Genomic DNA, 24,599 nt, shown 5'->3' on the forward strand with positions numbered 1-24,599 from the left:
AAATTCAAAATTCAATGATCACATTACACATCGGGCTGAAGTTCAAAGATCATTTGTGTAATTATCTCTAATTTGATCTAATAAAAGTTGGTAAGTCACTATTATATGTTGGTAGTTCCCTATGAGAGATGATAAATTTGAAGTTTGGTAAGGTACGGAGATAAAAGTCAGTAAGTTAGTACGAAAGTTGCTTTTGTCAAAGAAAATTGATAATTTTATAAAAGCATTAGTAAGTTACCAATTGACTACGTATAGAAAAGAGTCAGGATCATTTTTCTTTTATTAATAGTTTTGAGACTTACGTACGCTTTTCGAAATATACTAGTACGGAAAAGAAAACCCAAATATTTTTAGTCACATAGACTTTATTAAGATTATGTGATTTGAAGGATGAGCATCTTATCTTGGCGTGTTTTGTCTCTCGACTGTTATTTTACATTATCAGGCGTGTCTCATATGTCCAAATTGATTTTATTGGCTTAGACTATCACACAAACCACCACTTTCACTCAATCAGGTTATACCGTGGCTCCGTTGTCACACCACCTCCGTTGTTTATCTCCATTCCCTCTCTCTTTAATAATTTAAACTATTGGATAGTAACATGATTTAATATTTGAGAATACTATCACAAGCATACCTAATTCACGTGCTACGTAAAAACTAATGTGCATGGCAGGAAATTAAACTGATGGCGTCGTCACTCATATAAAATTCGAGTTCCAGCTGCAATGTCATGTGCTGTGGATCCGCGATATCCCATTTCGCAAGTTACCACCATTAATCAATTCATTTCTGTACTATTTGATCTAACTGCCCATATTTTTGGTTCCACTCCAGTCTGACACCCTTACAACCAGTCAGAGAGAGAGAGAGAGAGAGAGAGAGAGAGAGATCCATGGAGTATAATTGAATAAGGTTCTCCAAAGTTCAAACAAATAGCAATGGAAATTCAATGAAGCTCAGATGTAACAAAAGAAAAGAAACACAAGATGTGCCAAGACATGCTTTATATGCAAGAACTCACTTCATCTTCACCTCTCACGACAGAAATCCCATGCACATCATCCCAACCCCAACAACAAACCCTAGCCACATGTTGCTCTTCCCGCTCGCGCCTGAATTGCTGTTCTCTGCAGATGGCGCCTTTGCGGATGTCGTCGAGTTGCTGCTGGAGGAGCTGTTCGGTGCAGCGGGAGTGGATGATGCTGGGGCTGGAGCCTCGAACAGCTCTGGTGGAAGCAAGACCTTGTCCACCTGGTACACGGCCAGCGGGGACTGCTGGTACAACGCGTTGTTAATCGGTGTCTGGACCATGCCGGTGGAGACATTGACCTGGTTGCCCTGGCTGCTGAAGTTGAGGCCGGCAAAGTTGCCCTGCGTTCTTACCGGGTTGCTGACGCTCTGGAAAGACAGGAGGCTGTAGTACTTCGGGGCGACGTGGTTGAGAACGAGTTGGACCTGTTGTGATTAATCATGGATAGAGGCAATTTAGAGTGCGAATCGAGCAATAATTGCTAGACATGAACGATGATGCACTTTTCTTGCCAAATCGATTTACTAGGCAATATGATAATTGATAGTCAAAGTATAAGTCAGACTGAGTTTGATTTATATCATTGTTGTGGTAGACTATTAGTGAGTGTTGAATGCGGCCCACTTATAATACAACATCACTTGGCAAATCAATTTTGTAAATCAATCTAGCCTTACTCAAGCTTACGTTTAGCATTAATCAAACGACAATGGAAATGGAAGATTCAGGGTCTAGACCTGTTGCTCATTGCTGAGGTCGTTGATGGTGCCGGCCTTGAGGTTGTTGAAGGCATTGTCGGTGGGGGCGAAGACGGTGAGGCCCTCGGTGGAGGTGTTGAGCTGGTTCTCGATCTGTTTGGCAACCTGTGTGGTGGTGAGCAGCCGGATGAAGGACGTGTACTGCCCGTTCTTGTCGAGGATCCCTGTGAGGTTTGCGGGGCCCGAAGGGGACGGTGCTGGGGCCGATGGCGACTGGGCTAGGGCTTGAGGTGGGGAGAGAGTGAGGGAGAAGATGCAGGCAATGAGAATGAGGGAGAGAGCAGGAGAAGAAGATGATGATGAAGCCATTGGTGTGGTGTTGAGTGTTCCTGGGAGCGGAATGATGAGAGTGATGCTTGCGGGAGGGGAATATAAATGGGTGGATGTGGGGGTGTGACATCGTTGGCATGAGCTGGCTTCTAACCTCGATGCCCGGATCAAGACAAAATCATGTATAGACAGACAGAAACTGGATGGAGTAGATACAATCATGTTTATTACATAGTGCCAGCACCATGACTACTTTTATCATTGAAAAGCAGCCCTAAATGTTTGTTATTAGGGGATTTCGTTACCGGGTGTCCTAAAATACTTATTAAGCAAGTAATCACATAAATTTTACTATTTTCAATACATTGATCATCCTCGTGTGGGACATTTGTCAACAAAGCTCTGTTAAAATTCTTATCAAAGTTAAGCTTGAAATAGCAGTTCTACTATCTTGAATGAGTTCTGTTAAAATTCTTATCAAAATTAAACTTGAAATGGCAGTTCTACTATCTTGAATAAGTTTTGTTAAAATTCTTATCAAAGTTAAACTTGAAATGGCAGTTCTACTATCTTGAATGAGGATCTTGAAACTAAAAAACATCCTTACAAATTCAATTGTAAAGCACCTAAATAAGGAAATGGGCTTTTCTATGACTTAGAAACCTTCATGTTTGAGTTTGATACCATGCTATATGCACCACTTCGTTTTCAATTTGGACTAATTGAACTCCCAATACGAAATAGGAATATTAAGTAATAATAGCATGGTGTTTTGAATTCAATAGGAGAAACTTTCTTTTTCAAAACATTAAGTTATATATTTTCTGGAGGCAAGGACTAACTGAACTTATTAAATGATATAGGCGCAATTTGAATGATGTTCATCACATCAGTTGCCAGATGAACCAGTAAACAAGCATGTAATGCATATTTATTTCTAGGGAATATAAGCACGTTCCAACCACCATTTAGAGAGACTGGACAACCACCAGTTCTAAATCAATTTGAACTTTTAAGTAATGACAAACCTTGGTTGGGAGTAGCAAGGAGAGGATCCTTTCCCATGTGAGAAAATTAGAATGCTTTCCATTCGCAGACTGTAAGGTTGACCTAACCTCTCTCGGCCAATCGCGTCCTTGGATTTCTGATGTGAAAATCGTGAAACTTTCCAAGGCTGGATAGTAGCCAGCGGACGTGGTGGTGGCCATTTCAAATGAAGGGGATTGTGTGCAAGAGTAGCCCCAGGTGAAGCAGCACCGGCGATATGAAAGCGGTGTCAACACCTCTTTCGTTGGTGCTGCACTGCCCGGCGTGCCCGCACCGCACGTTTGAAGCATCCAAGTCTTGGGACGAGGATCCTTCTACTACGGGGATCCTTTCTAATGGTGAAGTTAGGGCGCGAGTTTATATCTTATTTAGAGTTTGATCACACCCGAAATAGTCCTACAAAAAGCCTAATTTTTCTTCCATTCCCCCTTTTTCTTTCTCCTCTTTCTACCCTACCCAATCCTGACCCTTATAATTGCCATCTTTGCAGCCTCTAACCACGCAGCTTAGGAGACTGTGACCTCCACCGAGGCGCCCCCACCCCCAAAAAAAAAAAGAAAAAAGAAAAAGAAGGGCTCTCTCTCTCTCTCTCTCTCTCTCTCTCTCTCTCTCTCTCTCATGTACCGAGTTAAGGATCTAGCTGCCCTTGAACTTGTTAGTGAGTGCCAAGCTTTAATTTGTCTCATTGTTATTAATTTAATTATAAACCTTTTAGTCATACGAATTTAATCTTAGATCTCTTCACTTTTGTATCAATTCAATTCATCAATCCAATTTAGGCACAAAATTACTAATATGGACACCAATTGTTTTATGTAGACATTTATGTTGACAATGACATTATTTGATAATTTTAATAAAATTTCCCCTTTTCTTGCTTTTTTTTTTCCTTTCCATTCTCTTTTCGTTGATGGCTGGCAAGGGTTGGGCAAGGCCCCTTTGCCATATTTGGCATGGGGGAGGGGGGCCCTCACCGGCACTCACCCTCGCCTAGGCATGGCTTGGTGAGGCTGACCCTTGTTTTCCATGGCCTAGGGCCAATTGCCAACTAGCAAAAAGAGAAGGGCAAGAAAATGAAAGGAAAAAAAAAAGAAATAAAAATTACTAACTTTAAAAAAAAAAAATGTTTACATCAGTGCCAATCATATCACATAAGATTGCCAATATTCACATTAACATTTTTTGGTCTAAATTGTCTGGATTGATTAAATTGGTACTAATGTGAAGTGGTTTACGACTAAATTGAAACATCGTGAAATTTGGCAAGGTGGATGGGGGATTTTTGAAGTGGCTACAACGGGAGGGACAGCGCGCGGGGAGGGGAGAGGGGAAATTTGGGTTCTTTGTTTGGATTTAGGATGCGATTTGTGCATTGTGGAGTGGAGGTGAGGTGGACACATATTGGCATTGAGTTTAGTAGGATAGTGGTGAGAGCACCCATGAAGGATCTTCATCTTGAATCTTGCTATTGTAAGTATGTCAACATGATACAAATGAAGATTCTAACTCACTTTGCTAATAAATATTGCAGCACATCCTAAATTTTCTCTAAGGAAAGATTCCGGATGTATCCCTTAGGTATGTTCGACTTTCATGCGGACTATGATTTTACGTACTTTTAGTTCTTATATGTCAAACATCCATGAACAAATTACCATCCTTCATGGATCATATTAGGTTATGAAACATTCAATTAGTAAACATTTGACTTGATGAATCATTGTACTTTCTCCTAATAACCACCCTTCTCACATGAGAAGGGGGAGGTGGGTGGAAGGTGGGGATTTGATTCCCAACCTCATTAAGAGAGATTGTGGAGGAGATAATTTAGTTTTAAATGTAGGTTTTGACTCTCACATCCTCTAAGGAAGTAAGGCAAAAGTTTAAGATTTATAATAGGAGTTGAGTGAGATCGACTTAAAAAAAATAAAATAAAAAAACTTTATAAATAGAATGAAAAAGATACAAAATAATTTAAATTTCAGAATAAATGTCAATCTAAGAGTATCATCTCGAATTTGATTCCAACATCACTTCATCCTTTCACCCTTTTCTCTAGCTTTTCTCTCTTCACTCCGTAGACAACTTCATAGAAATTGATCATATGAAGTAATCTCCTGCTAAGAATGAATGGGGTCGGGTCCGATCGCAACCCAACATCCGCCAATTTGATTTCTTTTGTTTTAAAATTGTGTTGTGGACGGACAAGAGGCGTTTGCACATTCCCCGGTGTTCGTAAAATTCTAAACGCAAGTGCACGTATTGAACAAGTAATATAATGATGAGATAAAGTATCGTCCCACGGAGATCGATGATTAATAAACCAATTAAATACTAAAATAGACTAATTCTAAAATTTATCTAACAAATCAAAATATAATTAAGAATGAATTAAAAACGAAATTTGTAGACTAAATGCAGTAAATCGATCGAGATAAATATGTTAGAGCATCCGATTTCACCATAACCACTATATATGAATTTCAGATTGTTGTGAATACAAGAATGATATCAAACATGTGATAGCAGAATTTCCTAATCTATTTACTATCCTATCTCTAGGTATAGCAAACCTACTCAGCTTATTAATCCACTATATCTCTATGTGAATTAAAATAAACATGAGTGCATTAAAAACTATGAATATTCCGGTTTACAATGAGTCTTTTGGATCACCTTATCACCGAAAGCTACACAAATAACGCGGTATATTTCTATCTACGTTTAATTCATGGTTATATATTATAATGAGCAATTGCATATTATCACCTCTCAGTCTCAAACATGCACATCGAGATCATTCAAATGGTGGCCGAGTCACTCAAAAGCGATAAATGCAATAATATATAACTCACATGAATGAAATCAATTGTAAAACATAAAAATCATGAAATTCATATCATCATGGTTAGGCTACATCGTAGCCCTAACAAAAGAAAATTAGAACATAGTAGAATAAGAAATAAAAATAGAAATATAGATCAAACCCAGCATCTTGAATCAAAGGACAAGAATTCTATCACCACTTTTGTCTTCTCTTCAAAATACTTGAAAAACTCTCAGAACAATGGAAAACGATCTAACTCCCTCCTCTCTCTTCCTATTTATAGGAAATCTAAAATATCTACTTGTAGATAACATTAGGGAACAAAATCAAGAATTTCGATTTGATATCCATCTTCCATCGCTGCTTTTATTTGAATTCTTGATAATTGCCCTTCTTTTCTTATCTTCTCCATATCTCATTATTCTGCATAAACAAGGAAAATTTAAATAATCAGAAGGAAATTCAAATATTTTCTCATAGATAATGCATTAATTGTTGCCTAAAATAGGTAAAATAACTCTATTTTTATAGAGTTATCACCTGGTTGGCTGCCTCGCTGGACCAAACATGGCATGAAGGGGACGCACTAGCTACTCTGCGAATACTGATGGCAATGATCAGATCTTTGCTGGAAGAAAAAAAGGAGAATAGCAATCTGCAATACATATGAATTTAACTAGCGAATAAATGTTAGAAACATGAGAAATGATTTGTCAAGTTCATTCCCCAAATAATGTCCAGAACTATGGCATAATGTCAAAGAAAGTGACTTGTAATTTATGCGTTCGACATCAGTCTTTTCACATCTCATTTTAGAAACTGGTTCGGTAAGTTAGTTTGGGTTTATCGGCATTGTTTTTATTTCTATCTATGTACTTCGTTTCTTACATGGTTTTGCCAACGGACGTTCCTACACATTCATTTATTTATTTATGTGTGATGATGATGCCTTGTCTTTGAGTTGGAAGGTATGATTTGTGCCCTTGCCGACTCTCGAAGAAATCTGGGGAAGTGGGACTTGCTCCTTTTTCTGTCTTTTTTTCTTCCCGATAAGTAAGTAGGACTCATCTTAATCAATTTGAGTGTTATCCTTTAACAACGTTATTATCAGCACCATTGTCTAAGGACTAAACTTTTTGATAATATCTTACATTACCTGGTATAATGGATGTTCGTCCTTTTCGCTCCACATTTAGATTGAAATTCTCACACTTGCACATTCTCCTGGGATTATCCCGAGAGTAAAATCTTGTGTGTCTCCAATAATTATCCGCTATAAGCAACAAGGGATTGCTGCATCTGATAAGAATTAGTAAAGTATTCAAAGAGTCTCGAAAGCACCATTAGTATAAAGAATTTAACTTTTTAGATAAAAAGACTATGCATTCAGCTTTAAGATGATAGTTAAAAATTGAAGAAATTACCTAAAAAAATTTAAATCTATTATATGAATGCTAATTCAATAATAAAATTTTCAATTTAGCCGATATAGTCTAAAATTTTTTGACGATTTTTCAATCTAGTCTATCTATAACCAATTTAGGCCGAGAAAGTCCAATCGGCACCAATCGTTCTACATTGCGGGCTGGCAATCTAACATATATGACTCCATTCAACTGACATTGTTACGAGAAATTATAAAAATAATTGATTTTTTTTTCTTTTTTGTTTCCTTTTCGTTCATTGTCTCCTTCTTCGCCATATCTAAACTTTTTGCTCCGATCACTGTCTCCTTTTCCACTCGCGATCTCTTCTGGAGTCAATTCTCTTCTTCGCCATTCTTTTTGCTCTTCTGATCTTCGCCCTTCTACGTCCTTGTCCATAGTCCGCTTCCCGTAGCTCTTCTCGCTCTTCTTTGACTAGGAGGAGTTCTCTTGGTCGGCTTGGTTCTCCATCGTCTTCTCCGAATACTCGTACTTGTCACAGAGCGATCTCTCGCCTCTACAACTTCTTTACATAGTAATTTTCCCTCCCAGATTTGGTTCTTGGTACGACTTCCGCATTGTTAATATGTTTTCCCTTTTATAGGTGATTAATAAACGTAGAGGCATGATTCATGAATACGATTGGTGCATAAAAATAGTATGATGATCATGTAAAAGTAGCAGTCCGACCTTATGATAATGATTCTTCTTTGGCTATTCCTTTATTTATGTGGATCTTCATAATACGACATTTTTCGACAACGATGCCAGAACATACAAATGTCAACTACCAACCGAATAATGATTTGGATCAATCATACTCACACAGGTAGTATTTGGACCGGACATGGGTCATATCAACATGCGTAGAGCTCGAAACATTATCACTACCAACCACCTCGGCCACGTAACTAATGCCTAAAGCCAAGAAGAATCTCCCTTGTGCATTTCCACTTGGTCAGGTTGCGAGGATGTATGTATTTTATTGTGGGCTTTTTTCGTTTTCTGGTCTGGTCATTGTTTTGTGGGCTTGTCAGGTCATCCTTTTTTTTTTTCGTTTTGTTATAGGAAGAAAAAAAGTTTTTCTAGACCCTTTTTTTTTTTTTGCACATCTTGGTTTTTAGACCTTGAGAACTGTTTTGTTTACAAGAAATAGAATTATATGCATTTGAGAAAACAAAAAAGTGCCTATTTTCTTTCTCTACCAAAAAACTCTGTCTTATGAAAGGCAACTCTACTGTGTTGGCCCTAAAAATTGTCAATTCAACCCTAAATTTATTATACATATGCCAATATATTCCAAAATTTTCTAATTTTATCAATTTAGTCCTAAATTTTTATATGAAATTTCAAATAAATTTATAACTAATCAGGTAATTTTTTCTATGTCGGCCAATTAGCTTGCAACCATACTACATTTGGGCCCATTTGGTTCAGCTTTGGAGAAATGCCCTTGGGAGAATGCAAATACCTTTGAGGTAAATGGGTTTTCCGAAATGCTAGACTGTTTGGTAAATTATAACTGAAAAATACTTTAGAGAAATGTAAGCTTGTTTGGTAAACATATATTTGAAAAGCCTTTTAGTGTAACCAAATTAAGTTTTTTAATTTTAGTATTTTAAAAATTGCAAAAAAAGAAACAATGACTATATAACATTTTATATTTTCATGTTGAGAGTAATGCAAAAGATATATATTAGTAAATTTATTTAAAAATCATATTAAAAGAATTTGATTATAGATTAGATGCAAAGCTCAACTTTTGGTCTAGGGTTCTTTTAGGTTTGTTTTCAACTTTGAATAATTTTTTTTAATTATTGTAGTATTAATCATCTTCATTAATTAATGATCATTCTAGTGTATTGATAAAAAGTTGGGCTATTGATTGTCAAAAGATAAAAATGACCCAAAAAAAAAAAAAGGTGAACCCAACATTTGCAAAGAGTTTTTATTATTTTTTAAAATATAAAAATAAAATCCGATGAAAGCTCCGTCGTCGATCAACGACGATTGGGGTGTGCGGAAGATGATCATTTAAAAAGAAAGAAAAAAAGTCAATGGATGAATAATAAAATGAACTTGCGTTTAGAAATGTTGAAAGCAGTCCCCACCTACTTTGGGCTTCCCAGTATTTCAAAGACGATTTGGTAATGGCGTCTCCAAATCTTGAATCAAACACCTAAATTTTTCTGGGAGAACTTTCTAATGAAGCGCATTGAAAATCTTTGAACCAAAGAGGGTCTTTGTCTAAGTCGGTGCCGCTCCCCATCGCACATCCCCTCGTCCTTCTCGCTAGAAGCAAGCGACTTTCCCTCTCTCATATATGGAGGTCGATTTGATTCATTTTGGGGCCTCGTATCAGGCTTGTTACGAATTTAAAGCCCAGTCGACAAAGGCCAAGCCTCTGGGCTTGATAACCTCGATATAGGCCCAAAGCGATTTCTCTCTCTCTCTCCTTTTTGGTCGGTAGCCCAAAGCGATTTCAGAAGTTAAAAAAAAGTCAACATGCTAATGAAAGAAGTATACCGCCTGCAATCGTTCTCTACGGAAGCCATAGATAAATTCTAGGCATATATATAAAATAGCGGTAGTGGGATTGGAAAGCGAACCACGTAATGATGATGAGAACTTGGCTTGAAACATAGCGAACTAGTGCGTGTCGAGGTGGAAAAACATGGTCCCCTCTCCCCCTTTAAAGTACGTCCGCATCGATTGCTCGACAAGCGCGGCGTAAAAGAGACGACGGGCCTCGCCGGCGCTCTCTCGATCCGCCGCGGTTTTTGCCCTTCCTCAAGATCTCCCGGAGGTCCATCACCGGGCCGAGCTCTCAAACTGGCTTTCGCAAATCGGAGGAGGAAGAAGAAGAGGATGAAAAGCACGACCGGAACAAGGAAACCCGTTCGGAGAAGGAACTATTTGATTTATTGGCCCAATGGGAGCTGGCCAGGGCAGCAGGAGCTCCGTGGGTGGGGCCCGGAGTGGCCCCCACCGCCGATCTAAAAATGAAATCATTGAGCTCCCAATACAATCTAAGCGCAGCCCACAGACAACGCCACCACCTCCCTGAAAAATCCACCGAGCTCCTTGCTAATTTCTGTCGTCTTCTTCTTCATCTTCCTTCTTTCCTCTCCTTCAGATCCCCCCGTGTGTGTGTGTGTGTGTCTCTCTCTCTGTACTTGTGTTGTTTCGAGTGCTTTTGGTGGTGGATGGCAAGAAGCAACAAGTTCAGTTCCATCAACTTCAACGACATCTACGAGAAGAAGATCTCCTCCTCTTCCTCCGCCACCCCCACCAAGAACCACTCTTCCAGGCCCTCCCCTTCTTCTTCCTATGCCTCTGCCACATCCCCTCATAATGGCCTCGCCGCCGGCAGCAGCCCCTACAAGGGCCACCTCACCCATGGCCGCATGCTCGTCCTGACCCGACCCGCGTCCGCCCCCGCCCCCGCGCCCAAACCCGTCGCCGCCGCCGCCGCCGCCGCCCTTCCTCCTCCACAGCCGGACCCGTCGCCTCCTCACCCTGTCCAGAACCGGCCCGAGCCGGACTCGGACCCCATCTCCCTCCGCCCGCTCGGTCGAACCGGGGCCGGCCCCTCGGCGGCGCCCCCTCCTCTCCGGCCCCGGCGCTGGAGAAGGACAGGGAGGTCTCGTTCGCCGTGACGTCGCCGAAGCCGGACAAGTTCGTCCCGCCGCACCTCAGGCCGGGGTTCGCGGGGAGGGAGAAGAGGCCCGGACCGGACATCCAGAAGCAGGGCGGCTTTCGGGGAGGAGAGCCGGTCCCGAGGCAGCAGGGGTATTACGGATCTCCCGGCCGGTACGGAGAGGACGGGCGGCCCAAATCGGGTGGGTACGACGCGGTGAGGACGGGCGGCCAGGCGGATCTGAACCGGGCGAGCTCGTTTGGGAGTAGGCCTAGTTCGAGCGGATGGTAATGATCCTCAACATAAAGTTCTATATATATTTTTTTTAATCTCCGTTTTGTGTTGGTTTTGCTTTGTACTCTCGTGGGCTGTTTTCATTTTTTGAGATTCGGGTTGAGTCTGGGTCCGATCCATTTGTCAATCCTGTCTTGTGGCTGCGAAATGATTCGGATTTTACTCGATGGGTTCATTTGATATGGTTTCCACATCGAATTGATGATCTTGATGCGGCAAGCAGTCTTAGAGATGTGTATGTTAGCATGAGAATAGTGAAGCATGTTGCAGTTGGTTGGTTTGTTTGATGAGCCAGGTTACTTGGAAAGGGGTTTTGGGTAAACATCTAGGGTGGATGAGAGAATGTTTAAAATAATTACCTATTGTTCGTTCCTTTCTAAGACAGGAAGCTAGGACAGCGAAGCGAATGTAGAACGGTGTGACGTCTAATTTTTTTGTCGACCTGTCATACTTCTAAAGTAAGTTTGAGCGGTTGTGCTTTTTCAATCTCTTAATGTTTGGAGTTGGACCACATTAGTTGTAGAGACTTAGGTAGGGGAACAAAGATAATCTTTCCTATATTCGCCCTTACGGGTGTGATAGTTGGCATGACAATCTTCCAAATCCTTAATCTGTCATTGAGCCAAGACTTCTTTTGTTCATTCTAAACTGGGAATTCCCATTGCCTATTGGCAAAAATGATCTCTTTGCTTGATGTGACATGTGCTATTGCTCTTTGAAGATGCATGGTCAGCAGAGGTGCATACACAGTGCTTACTCAGGTTCTTCTATTATGTGTAATCTTGTGAAGGACGGAAGAGAAATTTTTATTATGGGTAGGCGCATGGCGTTGGCATAATGATACCATCGTGTTTCATTTGGCAAAGTATCATCAATGATGTGATATGTGGCACAAAACCAAATAAAATGTAGAGAATTTATATTTAGCTTGACTTCACTATTGGTTTGGCTTTCATTTGAATCTTTTCAAAGGTGTGCAAGAATCCATGACCACATCTTGTATAATTGGAGCTTGATTTTGGTGATCACCTGGCCTTTAAACATCTAGATTAGGAAAGTTCTGTGGACCCAGAACAATTATTCACTATGTTGGCCTGTTAAGATAGAAAATCTATTAATCAGGACCTTAGAGCACTCACATTCGTTATCTTTCATTGTTTCTTCTTTAAACTTTACCAAGTTGGAATAATCATATTGGACATATTTGTGGTCATTGTCTATTTGTCTTCCTTTGATCCTGTCTGAATTGCTTTTGCACATGCTTCTATCTGTCTCTATCATCATATGTCTGCACTTTCCTACTGTGCAAAGCCTGAATATCTTTCTTCTTGGATATTGATAGGCAAAACTGCACTGACTAGCCTTTTGGCTTCCTAAGACTGAACTGAAATGTTAGCTCTGTTAGACACTCATTCCTCTGAGTTCCATAAATTGTGCCAAGTTCTAATGAAGCTAATAATTGCTTTTTTTTTTTTTTTTTTTTTTTAATGTTCCAATGCCCATCAAACTATTGTTTAAGGCTTGTATCGATAGTGATAAATTCAGCACCACGGCTCATATAGAGAGCATTTTAGCTATTTTTATGAGGTTGGAGTTGGCATTTGAGAGGCATTCTTGAGTTTATTAGGACAATGAAGGAAGATAAGAACAAATAACAGCTCCCTGGAGTTTCAATCATGGGCTTGTTCTTATCATTTGCTTGGGGAAACTCAATGATGAGTTGCGGATTTCTTTTTCCAAGCAACAGGGAGCATCTTAGCTCTGAGAAAAAAATTTGCAGGCTCAATCTGAAGCAGTTTCAGCTAACGGTCTATTAGGATTTAAGTGCAGCTACCCTTAAGATTGTTAACATATGTCTCACTTCCATGTCGTTTCATATCCTCCTCCTGCGGTAGAGAAACGGCAAATCTTGTAATGTGTAGACTTGACTAGAATTGTACTTGTTTCAAAAAATCGAACCAGTGTGTTGCATACCATCAATCTCAGTCACATATCGTTAGATCCTTTGCCTTATCATCATTTGTCTCTCACTTAACTATAGCTGTTGTCCTGAAATTTTTTGCCTCTCTGATGTTATTTTGTTACAGACGTGACATGGGAGAATTTCTTGTCGAGGATCAACATTGGAACTTTGCTGAAGCTGGAGATGCATGCTTCATCCTGATGCACCTGGCTCAATTATCTCCAGAAACGGCTTCAGTTGTCAATACAACCCCGATCAAAAGAAGTTAGATTGAATCATCTGACCCAGTGTCACCTCATGACAAACATTGTTTAGTACATCTTACATTGATGTGTAGAAAATGATGCTCGAGACTCCAAGTCTCCATCTTGCCCTTCTGTGGGCTCTGTTTAATGTTTACATTATGACACGGACAAATGCACAAATGAATTACAAAATTTGTTTTTGCTGTTTAATGTGTTGACTTCAGTTAAGGCCAGCCGGTATGTCTGGATCCCTTTTGTATGAATACTTTGCTAAGGTTATACTGGAAGCTACTGTTTGTTCGTTGAGATTTTACTTCGTGCTTTGCGTGTTGTGGAAGTATTTATACCGAATTCTTGCTCAACTGTCTATTGGTCTAGAAGACGACCGCATCATTTATGCAGTGAAGCAGCAGCTATGACTCATTAGATTTTGCTCGTTTCCGAATGAATCTTGAATTTTAGTTCTGTTTCAACAGCTGAGGATTGATTTTCTTTTTAGTGTCGGGAGCACTTAACGTTTCTGGAAAATATTATTATACACATTTTTTAGAAAATATCATCGGTCTGAACTTGTCCTTGGCTTCTTTGTTTTTTTCATCAGGAGTAATAAATTGGGAGCAAGATTAAATTCTACCGACCGTTTGGAATCCTCTATCTGGCCAGCATTGAAATGAGACTATGTTTAAGAATATTGGTAGGCATCATTAAAAGTGATTTATAAAATTGACTCACAGAGTGACGCAAGAGATTCTAAGAGAGCGTTATGATTGGCGACAAGTTCAAGGATTGGCCCTTCGCAATTACAATTGGAGTGAGAGAATACTCAAACCCTGGTTCCTCGGCCTTGTCCTCTGACACTTGGTTTTTTTTCAGAGGCGAGTTTCCACCAGGAGAGGAAGCCAGTGTGCACGAGGATGGCCATGAAACGGCCGAAGAAGCCTGCCTTGGAGGCCAGGACGGACAATGCTGTGGCAAGCTAAGGGAGGGTCATGGGGTGGCTGCGGCTGTGGAGGGCGCCGAGGATGCTGAGCTCGATGGCGCATTTGAGGGACATGGAGGAGATGAAGTTGAAAAGTGTGGCTCCATACGTGAACGTGGGCTCTGAAGATCTCGCTCTCTCTTGCTCATCTCTTCGTTATTAGCCGAGTCCATCGGCGTCAAGAGGAGTAAAGATTGGATTAAGAGTTATTGCTAACGAGAAAAGATAGGTTTCCATAATATTTGTTTATTCAATAACACGAGACATTATAACTGAGCGTTTAAATGAACGTAATAAGTATCTGTCACGTCAATTAATAAATTGTATATATGATCCTGTCTTTACTTAGCTTTATTTTTAACTTAGGTTTGATTAGTCTTTAAAATTGATGTTACGTGATATTTTTGTGCAGTATGATAAAATAATTCAATTACAACTTGAGGAACTTCAAGTTGTGCAAAGTTGAAGAATATTTTCTGAGAAATTGTTAGACATTGGGAGTACTATTTGATATTTAGTGATATCCTTACGTCAGAGAGAGAAAAGTGTTTTAGAGGAAGAAATTCTCAAGAATACTTTACCTTGTATAGTTCTAGGATAATCAAAATGAGGGGAGGGTATTCTTATTTATACATGAATCCATGTCTTTTTACAATCGTTAATTCACTTTGAATTTAAAGGTGAAGATCCAATCTATATGCTTACAACTTACCTATTAATTACAAGTATACATCACCTATTATACCCTTGAAATATTCTAAAGTCTCTTAGGAAACCCTATATACAAGAAGGTTCTTGGTTTCATGGTTCTTTGGGCCCAATCTTGGGCTATCTTGGCCTATTTCCTTGGTTTGAAGGGCCTTGAAATCTCTGATCCGTGACGGTAATATAGCTAGTTTCTGTGTTGGATTAGGACAGCTAGACTTAGGTTATTTTTTCCCTGTACAAATACGTGTTGATTGTAACACTTTATATTTGTTCAGTAATACAAAAACCCTTTTCTTATTTTGGTTCTAACTTGGTATTAGAGCTAAGCAATCTTGAGAAAATTACACTCGAGTGCACACCAATAGCATACCTAAAACATATCTCGAATCTCATTTTCAATTACTACTAATATCCCTTTCTTGATATCAATCCTCAACATTGTTGGTCTCATTTGACTGTGTTCTAGCAATGTGATCTTAGGGCAATTTGTTCACTTTCCATCAGTTCAATCTTTACTCGATTCAAAGATGTTGTCACTCCCACATATTGTACCGACGAGATTATGTATACGTTTCGTTTGTTTCATGTAAGGCTCATGCTTACACATGATTGGAGGAATAGACTTGCACCTTATACACAAAGATATAATTGGATCTGATGCAATGCTGCCCGAGTTAGTCAAGATTTAGTGCAACTTTTCATGGTATTGGAAATTTGGTGCTACCAAAGTTAGTTAAAAGTTTGTACAACTTTTGATGGTATTGGCAATCAACAACTTGAAAATTTATTAGATATGATTACATCCATATCTATTTTGTGTAATGACCGGCTTACACACTGAGTGGGAGTGCTTACACTTAATTATTATTGCTTCTTGCATCTTTTTTTTTTTTTTTTTCAAGTGTCAACAGTATTCAAAAACAATATTTGCAAACTCAATGTTGTATTTTAGGGATATCAATCAAAATTTTGTTATATCCTAGGATAAGTAATTTCCTTGTCAGATCGGGATATTTAGTGTTCTTGTGCTATTAGATTACTTCGTTTTTTGTGCCCATTGTCCGGATACAAACACCCCTTGTCTGTAACACATTATAGAGCATAAGGAATAAGATAATTTTTTTTTTTTTTCACTTCTAACTCGCAAAGTTCTCTTACTGCGGTGCGCAGGTCATATAGAATTCAGAAGTTGCACCTCAGTCTATTTGACTAAGCCTGGCTTATAAGTTCTTTTAAACAATGCGACAATCGCCTTAATAGATCAACTAAACAATCTTTTTAAAATCTTGATGAATATCTTCATTTTCTAGCTTCAATCATTTAGGAAATCTTTGAACAAGATAATCCAGTAATCATAGTTATTGACTGAAGTTGAAGTGGACTTTTTGTAATCAAATGGGAGAAATTGTCCAAAAAGTTCTAAACCAATTATATTTTTATCAATTTAGTTATCAACTTTTTAATTTTACTGATTAAGTTCTAAATCTTTTTGTACTTTGCCAATTAAGTAAATCTGGCCAATTTCAGTTGGGAATTGCTGATGTAGACGCTAGTCATTTTACATGACATAGTCAATGCTGATATGGATAATTTTTAGTAATATTTTAATATTTTTGAATTATATTTTTTTCTTTTTTTTTTTTCTCCTTTCTCTTCTTTCTTTTCTTTTTCTTTTTTCTTTTTCCTTTTTCCCTCTGCCAAACCTCGTCCATTATTGGTAGAGGTTGATGGCCTCAGGTGAGGATGACCATCGACGGCGAGATTCACAATGGCTGAAAACAGTGGGCTTGCAAAGACCGGCAGCAAGGTTTCACCATTGAAGGGCTGCTTGCGGTGAGGGGGCTTACGGTATTGGAAATTTGGAATGCCGCTGATTTTGGTGTAAGCCCGACAATGCAAGAGGGATTGACTGACTGTAGGAGGTCGCGGCCGGAGGTTGCTAGCTCTGTAGCGTTCGCTTGGTAGGGGCGAGGCCAACGACTTGTCGGACACCCGGGAACTCGTTGATATGGCTTACTTCAGCCGAACAGTAGTTGGTAGTCCTTCAAAGTTGCTGGCTTCCCTGGGGATGCTCTCGGAAGTTAAGGAAAACAAAACTCACTGGACTTCGCTACAGATGCTGGAACTTGCTGCTGGAGGGTTCGTCGGACGACGAGATTTAATTTTTCTGAAGGCACTACGACGAGGTGGCAAAGCTGGAGGTTGCGCTGGAACAGGGCTACGTCGCTGCAAGTAAGCTGGAGCTTGTCGTGGTGGCTTGTAGAGAGCATTGAGGCTGGCGAGGGCGAGGATTGCCCTCACTTGCCCAGGTGAGGTTTGGCAGTGGCCAGCGGAGGGAAAAAGAAAAAAAGGAAAAAAATCAAGAAAAGAAGATAAAAAGAAAAAAAAAAAAAGAAGAGAAGAGACGAAAAGAAAATAAAGGGAATATTAAAAAAGAAAAAAAGAAAAATTAAAATATTTTTAAAATTGTCCATGTTAAGCTGGGCGTGAATTCACTTCAATGATATTTGGTCAAAATTGATCTAATAATCAATAAGATATAAAAATGTATAATAGGTTTAAATTTTTTTGGATAAATTCTTTAATAAAAGGGACAAAACATGGGAATGTAAACCATGCCAAGATCCTATTACAACCCAGGGGTATCAATAAAAGATATTTTTTTTCTATGTTTTAATCATTAAGTGGCTTATATTGGAGTTAGATATGAGAAAAAAAAAATCAAGCTACCCTATCGCTATCTCTCTCTTTCACTCGTAGCTCCCTATGCTTGGCATTGAAGGCTATCGCCAAGCATCTACGACAATTGGATTAAGGTCGATTCGAGATGGCAGCGGTTTGGGCTAGGACTTAACACTTGATTGCACTAGATATATTTATATCCGATCGTTTCTAAGTTTTTTGAATTAAGTGAGTTCGATAAACCCAATTATATAGATTGAATGTATATACAAAGGAAAATTCTCTTTAAATTCGTCAATAAATAAGCGGGAAGAATTATACTAAAAGCTTTGTCAACAAGCAAGCCTCAAATCTTTCAAAATAATAACTCATAATAAAAGCATTTTTTCTTTTGTGGGGAAAACTTGAGATTTGATGCTTGCAGGCGGTCAAGACCAAGGCGAGGGCTATTGACCCTCGCTAGTGGCTTGTGAGGGATTGCAAGCCCTCACCGGCTGGCCAAGATGACAAAAAAATATTTAAAAAATTATAAAAGTGATTGCGTTAGTACTGTCCATACTATGTAAGATAGCGGCATTCATGTCAGATAGACTATACTAGTAAATTATCGAAATGTTAAGATAGAATCGACAAAATTAAAAGGTTTAGGATTAAATTGACATAAGTTTAAAATTGAAAGGTTTGGGATTTTGGTTCGAAAACCATCTATAGCACGATTAATTTTGGAAAGTAAGTTTCTATAATTGGGTTTATCGAACTCCCGTGATTTAGTTTCTTTTTTAGAGAACTCACAAAACATGGGAATGTGAACCATGCCAAGATCCAGTCGCAACCTAGGGGTATCAATGAAATATTTTTTTTCTATGATTTAATCATTAAGTGGCTCATATTGGAGTTAGATACGAGACAAAAAAACAATATCAAGGTACCACAGCTCTCTATCTCTCTCTCTTTCACATAGTTCCCTATGCTTGGCATCGAAGGCTATCGCCAAGCTTTCACGACAACTGGATTAAGGTTGATTCAAGATGGCAGCGGTTTGGGCTAGGACATAACACTTGGGGTGCACTAGATATATCTATGTAGATCGTTTCTAAGTATTTTTAATTAAGTGAGTCCGATAAACCCAATTATATAGACTTGCTTTTAATATATGATTTTCGAATTAAGGACACGACTCTTAAACCCAATTTCCACACATGATTTAGTTGCTTTTTTAGCGTGATTTAAGAGTCGTGTCTTTATGTACCCAATTAACTTCCCATGTAGCATGACGATCTTACAACCAAAGGATAGCCACAACAGTTTTCTTTCTCCAGCACAAGCGTGTGGAAATTGCCAAGCGAAACAGAGTTCTTTCTCCGTCTCATAGAAAATGTGTGGTGGAAGGTTTACCGTTTGTTTTCCAAGCTAACATTACGGTTAGCCAATCATTTCTGATGTCCATATCGACGGTAATAGAATGACTTCTATAAGCAATTAATTTAGACAACCTACGTAATGTTGACACCTAAATTTTGGCGACCCATTTAGACATTTAAAAAAAATTAGGGGTTAATTTTATCCCTAAAAAAATAGTTAATTGCATAAGCATATAGTTTTAGGTGCATTTTTATTTGTATTGCATTTGCATGGGACCAACAACGAATGGACTTAAATGGATGATTCGAAATTAATGAAATTGGACTAAACCCGCAATAATGAAAATTCTTGGGCAAAGCCCGTGGACATTATAAGAACTGAAATTTTCATTGGAAAGTGTTTCAATTAGGAGATTAATTTATGCAAGATTTGAACAGACCGTGGCCGACTGATTAAAAGGAATCTGGCATATAATCTTGGGCACGTCGAAAGCGTATATTGAGAAATCAAAGGAAGATTGGGATTTAGTCAATCAAGGAAGAAATTTGCTTGAAAAAGGAAATCAATATAGCAGAATAAGCTATTCCCATGGTCAATCAAAAGGGAATCGGCGGAAAAAGCGAGTATAAAAGCCAAGGGAGGAGGACTCTCTTTGGAGGGAGGGAGAGAATTGAAAACACACTGCGACAGAATCTAGGTTAGTGAGAGCCGAGAGAGAGGGGGGTCTTCAAGGTCCTGAGCGGCAGCACTTGGAGGACTTCTCTGGGGTCAACATTCGGCACAATGGAGAGCACAAACTTGGCACTTGCCATAGACACACGCAAAGAAGAAGACCATTCTCGGCCTAGCCCCGTTCAATCCATCTCGTAGCGCCCTTTACGAAAAAGACACAAGAAGGAACAAATTCTAGGGATTCCTCAAGTCCTCAAAGCGGCTGCCAATCCATTGTTGATCCACCGTGAGTCCAGGCCGCTGATCCCCCAACGACGAGCGGCACCCATACCAACCAATAGCCTCGCGACAATCACACCGAGAAGCTGTTGCTTCGGCCGTCGTGACTTCAGGAGCCCCAGAAATTCACAAGCCCGGCCACGCCTACGGTAGATACAGAGCTCTGAACGAAGAGGCAGTCGACGACGACGACGAATCCCCTCCATCGGCAAATAAGTTGGTGCTGTCAATCTGCAATGCTTGGCCTGTCAAAGTGGAGGGTCCTCAGTTCGAAGTTTCTTTTACGTCCGAACCGGCCTCACTTTTTCCGTTATCACTTGGATTACTTGGAGAGTTCTGGGCTACCATCACTTGAAAGGAAAATAAAGGCCACGGATATTGAATAAAGGAGCACTCCACGAAGAAGCACTCCCAGGATAGTTCTGAATGTTGTCCAAGGAACACGTGCACACATAATCCCACCGTGAGCAACTCGTTGAGGGTCAACCCTTTACTGTATGCTTGACTTCGGCAAACCAATCTTTGGACAACTCCAGTCGCATGTAGCCACGCTGCGGAATCCCGTGCATTTGTCCGCGGGAGAGTTTTTGCTAAAACAGAAAAAGAAAGAACTTATTCTGTGCAGGTTTCTGATCGAGCCAAGCACCGTGGAGCCGTGCTTCATCGCCATGCACGTAATGCTTGCCGCCATTCGCCGTCGAGAAGCTGGTCTCAATCCCGATCCGATTGCACTTGGTCCAAATTTGGGAAGAATATCATCAAATTAGGTAAGATGCATATCTCTAGTATATTTGGAGATTTTATTACCTAAATATATGTCTATTTATATCTAGTTTCATATCCATGAGTGATAGACATAACTTTCAATTAGGATTTATTTCCTAGTTCGCAACCGCATACTGATTTTTATTCCATCTATAAGGCTTTAGATGGAATAATTAATTACGAAGGAATAATATTGATATCTTGATCTTTAAGGCTTAAGATCAATTTATCGATTTTATTAGCGAAATAATCAAGTTTGATTTAGATATTGTTTCCTAATTCGGACGATGTGTGATGATTCTGAATGATTTTTGTGCTTCTCTTTTAATTGCTTTATTTATCTTGAAAATACAAAAAAGATTGCATTTGCATATCATGTAGATTATATTTGATTTCCTATGTAGAATTGCATGATAGAATAGTTAGATACCTTTTAATTATATTAGAATGCATGTTTAGATGATATCGGGTTAGATAATATCTTGGAATTAAATTGCATGTCGAGATAAATTTATAAGTTAAGATAGGATTCGGATCAGTCTATTTCCTAACTTAAAATAGACAATATCTTACTTTAGTTAGATTTTTATTGTTAGCAATTTTTAATTAGGAATTATTATTAAGAAAACACAAAAATATATTATGCCCATGTCATTTAGAATTAGATTCATGAAATGCATGCCATTTAGTGATTGGTGCTAGGACCATTTAATTAGAAATTGCATGTCATTAGAATTAGGTCATTTAGTTAATATTGCATTGCATATTGCATGATTTCATTAATTAAGTGAAAATAAAAATAAAAAAGGAATTGCGTGTTAATTAGAAACCATATCTAGGGTTGTTGATGTGGATTTTGAATTAACATTGCAGATCTTTCGTTGTTACGAGGTAAGTCCTGCATTTTCTATTTGCTTTCTTGGGTGTTAAATTGATGGATTGCGCACCCGTATGACCGCCTCGCATGTTAGAGAATTAAATTTAAAATCAATTCAAGCGGCTTGCCAAACAATTTTTCAAGATAAAAAGAAAGGTACCGAAAGGGCATTAGAGAAATCTAGCGTAACCAAGTCCCCGTACCCATAGTCTCTGGTTTGTAGGAGTAAAGTGGATCTCCCATTACTTTACTTGGGTTTCTAATCGACCCACCAAAAAATAGATTAGTGGCGACTCCTGATTAAAAAATCAATTGCATGTTAAGAAATTGAACTTAAGTCGCGAATTGGTATGGGCTTGGGAGAGCCCGAATTAAGTCTAAGCTTATAATCCATTAGCCAAATTTTAGGTGGTTCACCCGAAAAATAGGTCGCGACACGTAACTTGAAAGGATTCAATGAAATGTTATAAGCACATCACTCAGAAACATCAACGTCTCGTACTAAAAGATCATGCACGGTATATCTTTTTTATTTAGAAACGTACTTAGTTTACACCCATATTCAAGCACAATCCAGTGATAGATATTCAAGGTCAGGTTTCCTTGAATGGTAGACCAAACAAACTAAAGACACGACTCTTAAATCACGCTAAAAAAGAAGAAAAAAGAAAGGAAAATTGCAATGCAACCACACCAATAAAAACCAAGCTTGATATACCCGCACCAGTTACTCCAATTAATCTCAATCATCAAGGATAAACCTCAATGAGAGATCTAAAACCCGCCAAAGGAGTAATCTTATAGTCACTAAAACCAGCTTCACGAAAGAGCTTCGCCCATTCCTTTTCGTTCCTTTCCTTGCCTGTGAGACACCCCATTAGCATCATGTCATAGAAGAGCTTCGTGGTATGGAATTCCTCCAGTTCATCTCCTATCACTATCTCTACTATCATCACTTTTCCCATCTTGCCATTGCTCGTGATCGCTTCCTTACACCGCTTCAATATTTTCACGCTCTCTTCGTCGCTCCAGTCGTGTAATATCCACTGCATAATTAATCATTCATAAATACATACCGAGTAATTCTAATTAGCATAGTAGTGACAGGATGTCACTTTTATTGACTGCACTATTCAAAATTGAATTACTAGAAACAAGCAATTATGGCAGAAAGAAATCATATCCAAGCACCAATAAAAATACTTAGCACAATAATTCATATAAGCTAGTTATATTATCCAACCAGTTCTAAACCTATTATACGAATACCAATTCAGTTTTATATTTTTTAATTTTGCCAAATTTAATCCTAAACTTTTGTATGAAATTTCAATGTATTCCTTCCGATCAATTTCTTCTGGAAATTGATCGACGTGATAGTGTGTTATGTATAACAGTTGGTGATGATTGGACCGTCACATCAGTGAGTTTCAAATTTATTCTGGAAACCGTTGATGTGATGGTGTGTTACGTAGGACAATCGATAATGATTGGACCGCCGCATTAGTGAGTTTCGACGATTAAAAAGATTACGTTAGTATTTCACATAAATATTTAGGATTAAATTGCTAAAATTGAAATAAAACTAAATAAATTGATTGAATAATTTTCTCCGTGTGTGTATATATATTTATTTATTTTCTACCAAATAAAATCTCTCCAACCTTGAGCAAAATGGCGTCCGCCGGAGGTATAGCCTCAAACATGTCACCACCTACATACTTCAAATTCCTTGTCCCTTCCATGCTGGCCACCACATGCACCAGGTCGAGTACTGTCCACTCCATCTCCGGAAAAGCCTTTGCCAGCTCCCTCGCCAGCCCTCCGATGCCTCCCGCCACGTCGACCGCCGTCCTCAGCCCCTCAAACAGCCGCCTACCACACTTGTCCATTATAAGCCTCGCCATCATCGGCCCATCACTCGCCATCCCCTCGTTGAGGCACCGGTTGAGATTCTCGTCCTGGCTCGCGTACTCCCACAGGCCCTTCCCATGCTTCATGTCGAAGGGTGTCCGCAACGACGATGGGCCAACCTCGCTGTCGCTCTTGAGCCACTCGCTCAGGCAGTGAAATGGTTCCACTAATAATGAGTTGAGCATCACCATTGCGATCGGCGACATGTCCCACGGTTGGCCCTTCACGATGACACGTGAAGCTGGAGTGAGAGAATACTCAAACCCGAGTTCGTCAGCCGTGTCTTCTGATATTGGGTTGTTTCTAGGGGCGGGCTTCTGGCAGGAGAGGAAGCCGGTGTGCACGAGGACAGCCACGAGGCGGCCAAGGAAGGCTGCCTTGGAGGCCGGGACAGACAATGCCGTGGCAAGGTCAGGGAGGGTCATGGGGTGGCCGCAGCGGTGGAGGGTGTCGGGGATGCCGAGCTCGATGGCGCATTTGAGGGACATGGAGGAGATGAAGTTGAAAGTGTGGGTCCATACGTGAGCGTAAGCTCGGAAGATCTCGCTCTCGCTCATCTCTCCGCTATTTGCCGCGTCCATTGTTGTTAGGAGGGACAAAGATTGGATTAAGTTGGACTTATCGTGCTTAATGAGATGGTTTGATAAGCATTATAACTTGAACTCCTTATATAATGCGAACCATATTGTACGAACTGAACGTAACGTGAGGGACTCGACAAAAAGCAGGATATGACATGTATTTTCTTCAATTTTAAGAGTAAAGCTAGCGACAAAGGATAGGTTTTACACAATATTCATTTCAATGAGTAACATGATGGGTTGTAATCGAGTTTTTAAATAAACAGTTTATATCAA

At 39.5% G+C, this 24,599-nt stretch overlaps 3 protein-coding genes across 3 annotated transcripts; 1 reads left to right on the top strand and 2 right to left on the bottom strand.

Moving 5' to 3' along the window:
- Positions 1-906: 906 nt before the first annotated feature.
- On the bottom strand, positions 907-2,146 carry LOC104441055 (fasciclin-like arabinogalactan protein 13). The gene is made up of 2 exons (XM_010054058.3): positions 1,774-2,146; positions 907-1,461 (listed from the first exon to the last, which is right to left on the bottom strand). The coding sequence occupies exons 1-2, from the start codon at positions 2,101-2,103 to the stop codon at positions 1,042-1,044; spliced, it is 750 nt and encodes a 249-aa protein (XP_010052360.2). The 5' UTR covers positions 2,104-2,146; the 3' UTR covers positions 907-1,041.
- An 8,571-nt stretch (positions 2,147-10,717) lies between these two features.
- LOC104441066 (translation initiation factor IF-2) lies at positions 10,718-13,817 on the top strand (the record flags this gene model as incomplete). The annotated part of the gene is made up of 2 exons (XM_010054070.3): positions 10,718-11,289; positions 13,384-13,817. Coding segments are annotated over 2 exons (573 nt in total), but the record flags the coding sequence as incomplete, so codon positions are not given.
- An 8,510-nt stretch (positions 13,818-22,327) lies between these two features.
- LOC104456955 (trans-resveratrol di-O-methyltransferase) lies at positions 22,328-24,361 on the bottom strand. Its single transcript, XM_010071864.3, has 2 exons — positions 23,493-24,361; positions 22,328-22,874 (listed from the first exon to the last, which is right to left on the bottom strand). The coding sequence occupies exons 1-2, from the start codon at positions 24,321-24,323 to the stop codon at positions 22,578-22,580; spliced, it is 1,128 nt and encodes a 375-aa protein (XP_010070166.2). The 5' UTR covers positions 24,324-24,361; the 3' UTR covers positions 22,328-22,577.
- Positions 24,362-24,599: the final 238 nt, after the last annotated feature.

The sequence above is a fragment of the Eucalyptus grandis genome, chromosome 1 (assembly GCF_016545825.1).
Source record: "Eucalyptus grandis isolate ANBG69807.140 chromosome 1, ASM1654582v1, whole genome shotgun sequence".
Taxonomy (NCBI): Eukaryota; Viridiplantae; Streptophyta; class Magnoliopsida; order Myrtales; family Myrtaceae; genus Eucalyptus; species Eucalyptus grandis.

Coding starts and splice junctions, on each gene's coding strand:
- LOC104441055 (XM_010054058.3), bottom strand. CDS start 2,103: ATGGCTTCATCATCATCTTCTTCTCCTGCTCTCTCCCTCATTCTCATT. Junction 1,462..1,773: donor ACCTCAGCAATGAGCAACAG/GTCTAGACCCTG, acceptor TAATCACAACAG/GTCCAACTCGTTCTCAACCA.
- LOC104456955 (XM_010071864.3), bottom strand. CDS start 24,323: ATGGACGCGGCAAATAGCGGAGAGATGAGCGAGAGCGAGATCTTCCGA. Junction 22,875..23,492: donor CGGACGCCATTTTGCTCAAG/GTTGGAGAGATT, acceptor TTAATTATGCAG/TGGATATTACACGACTGGAG.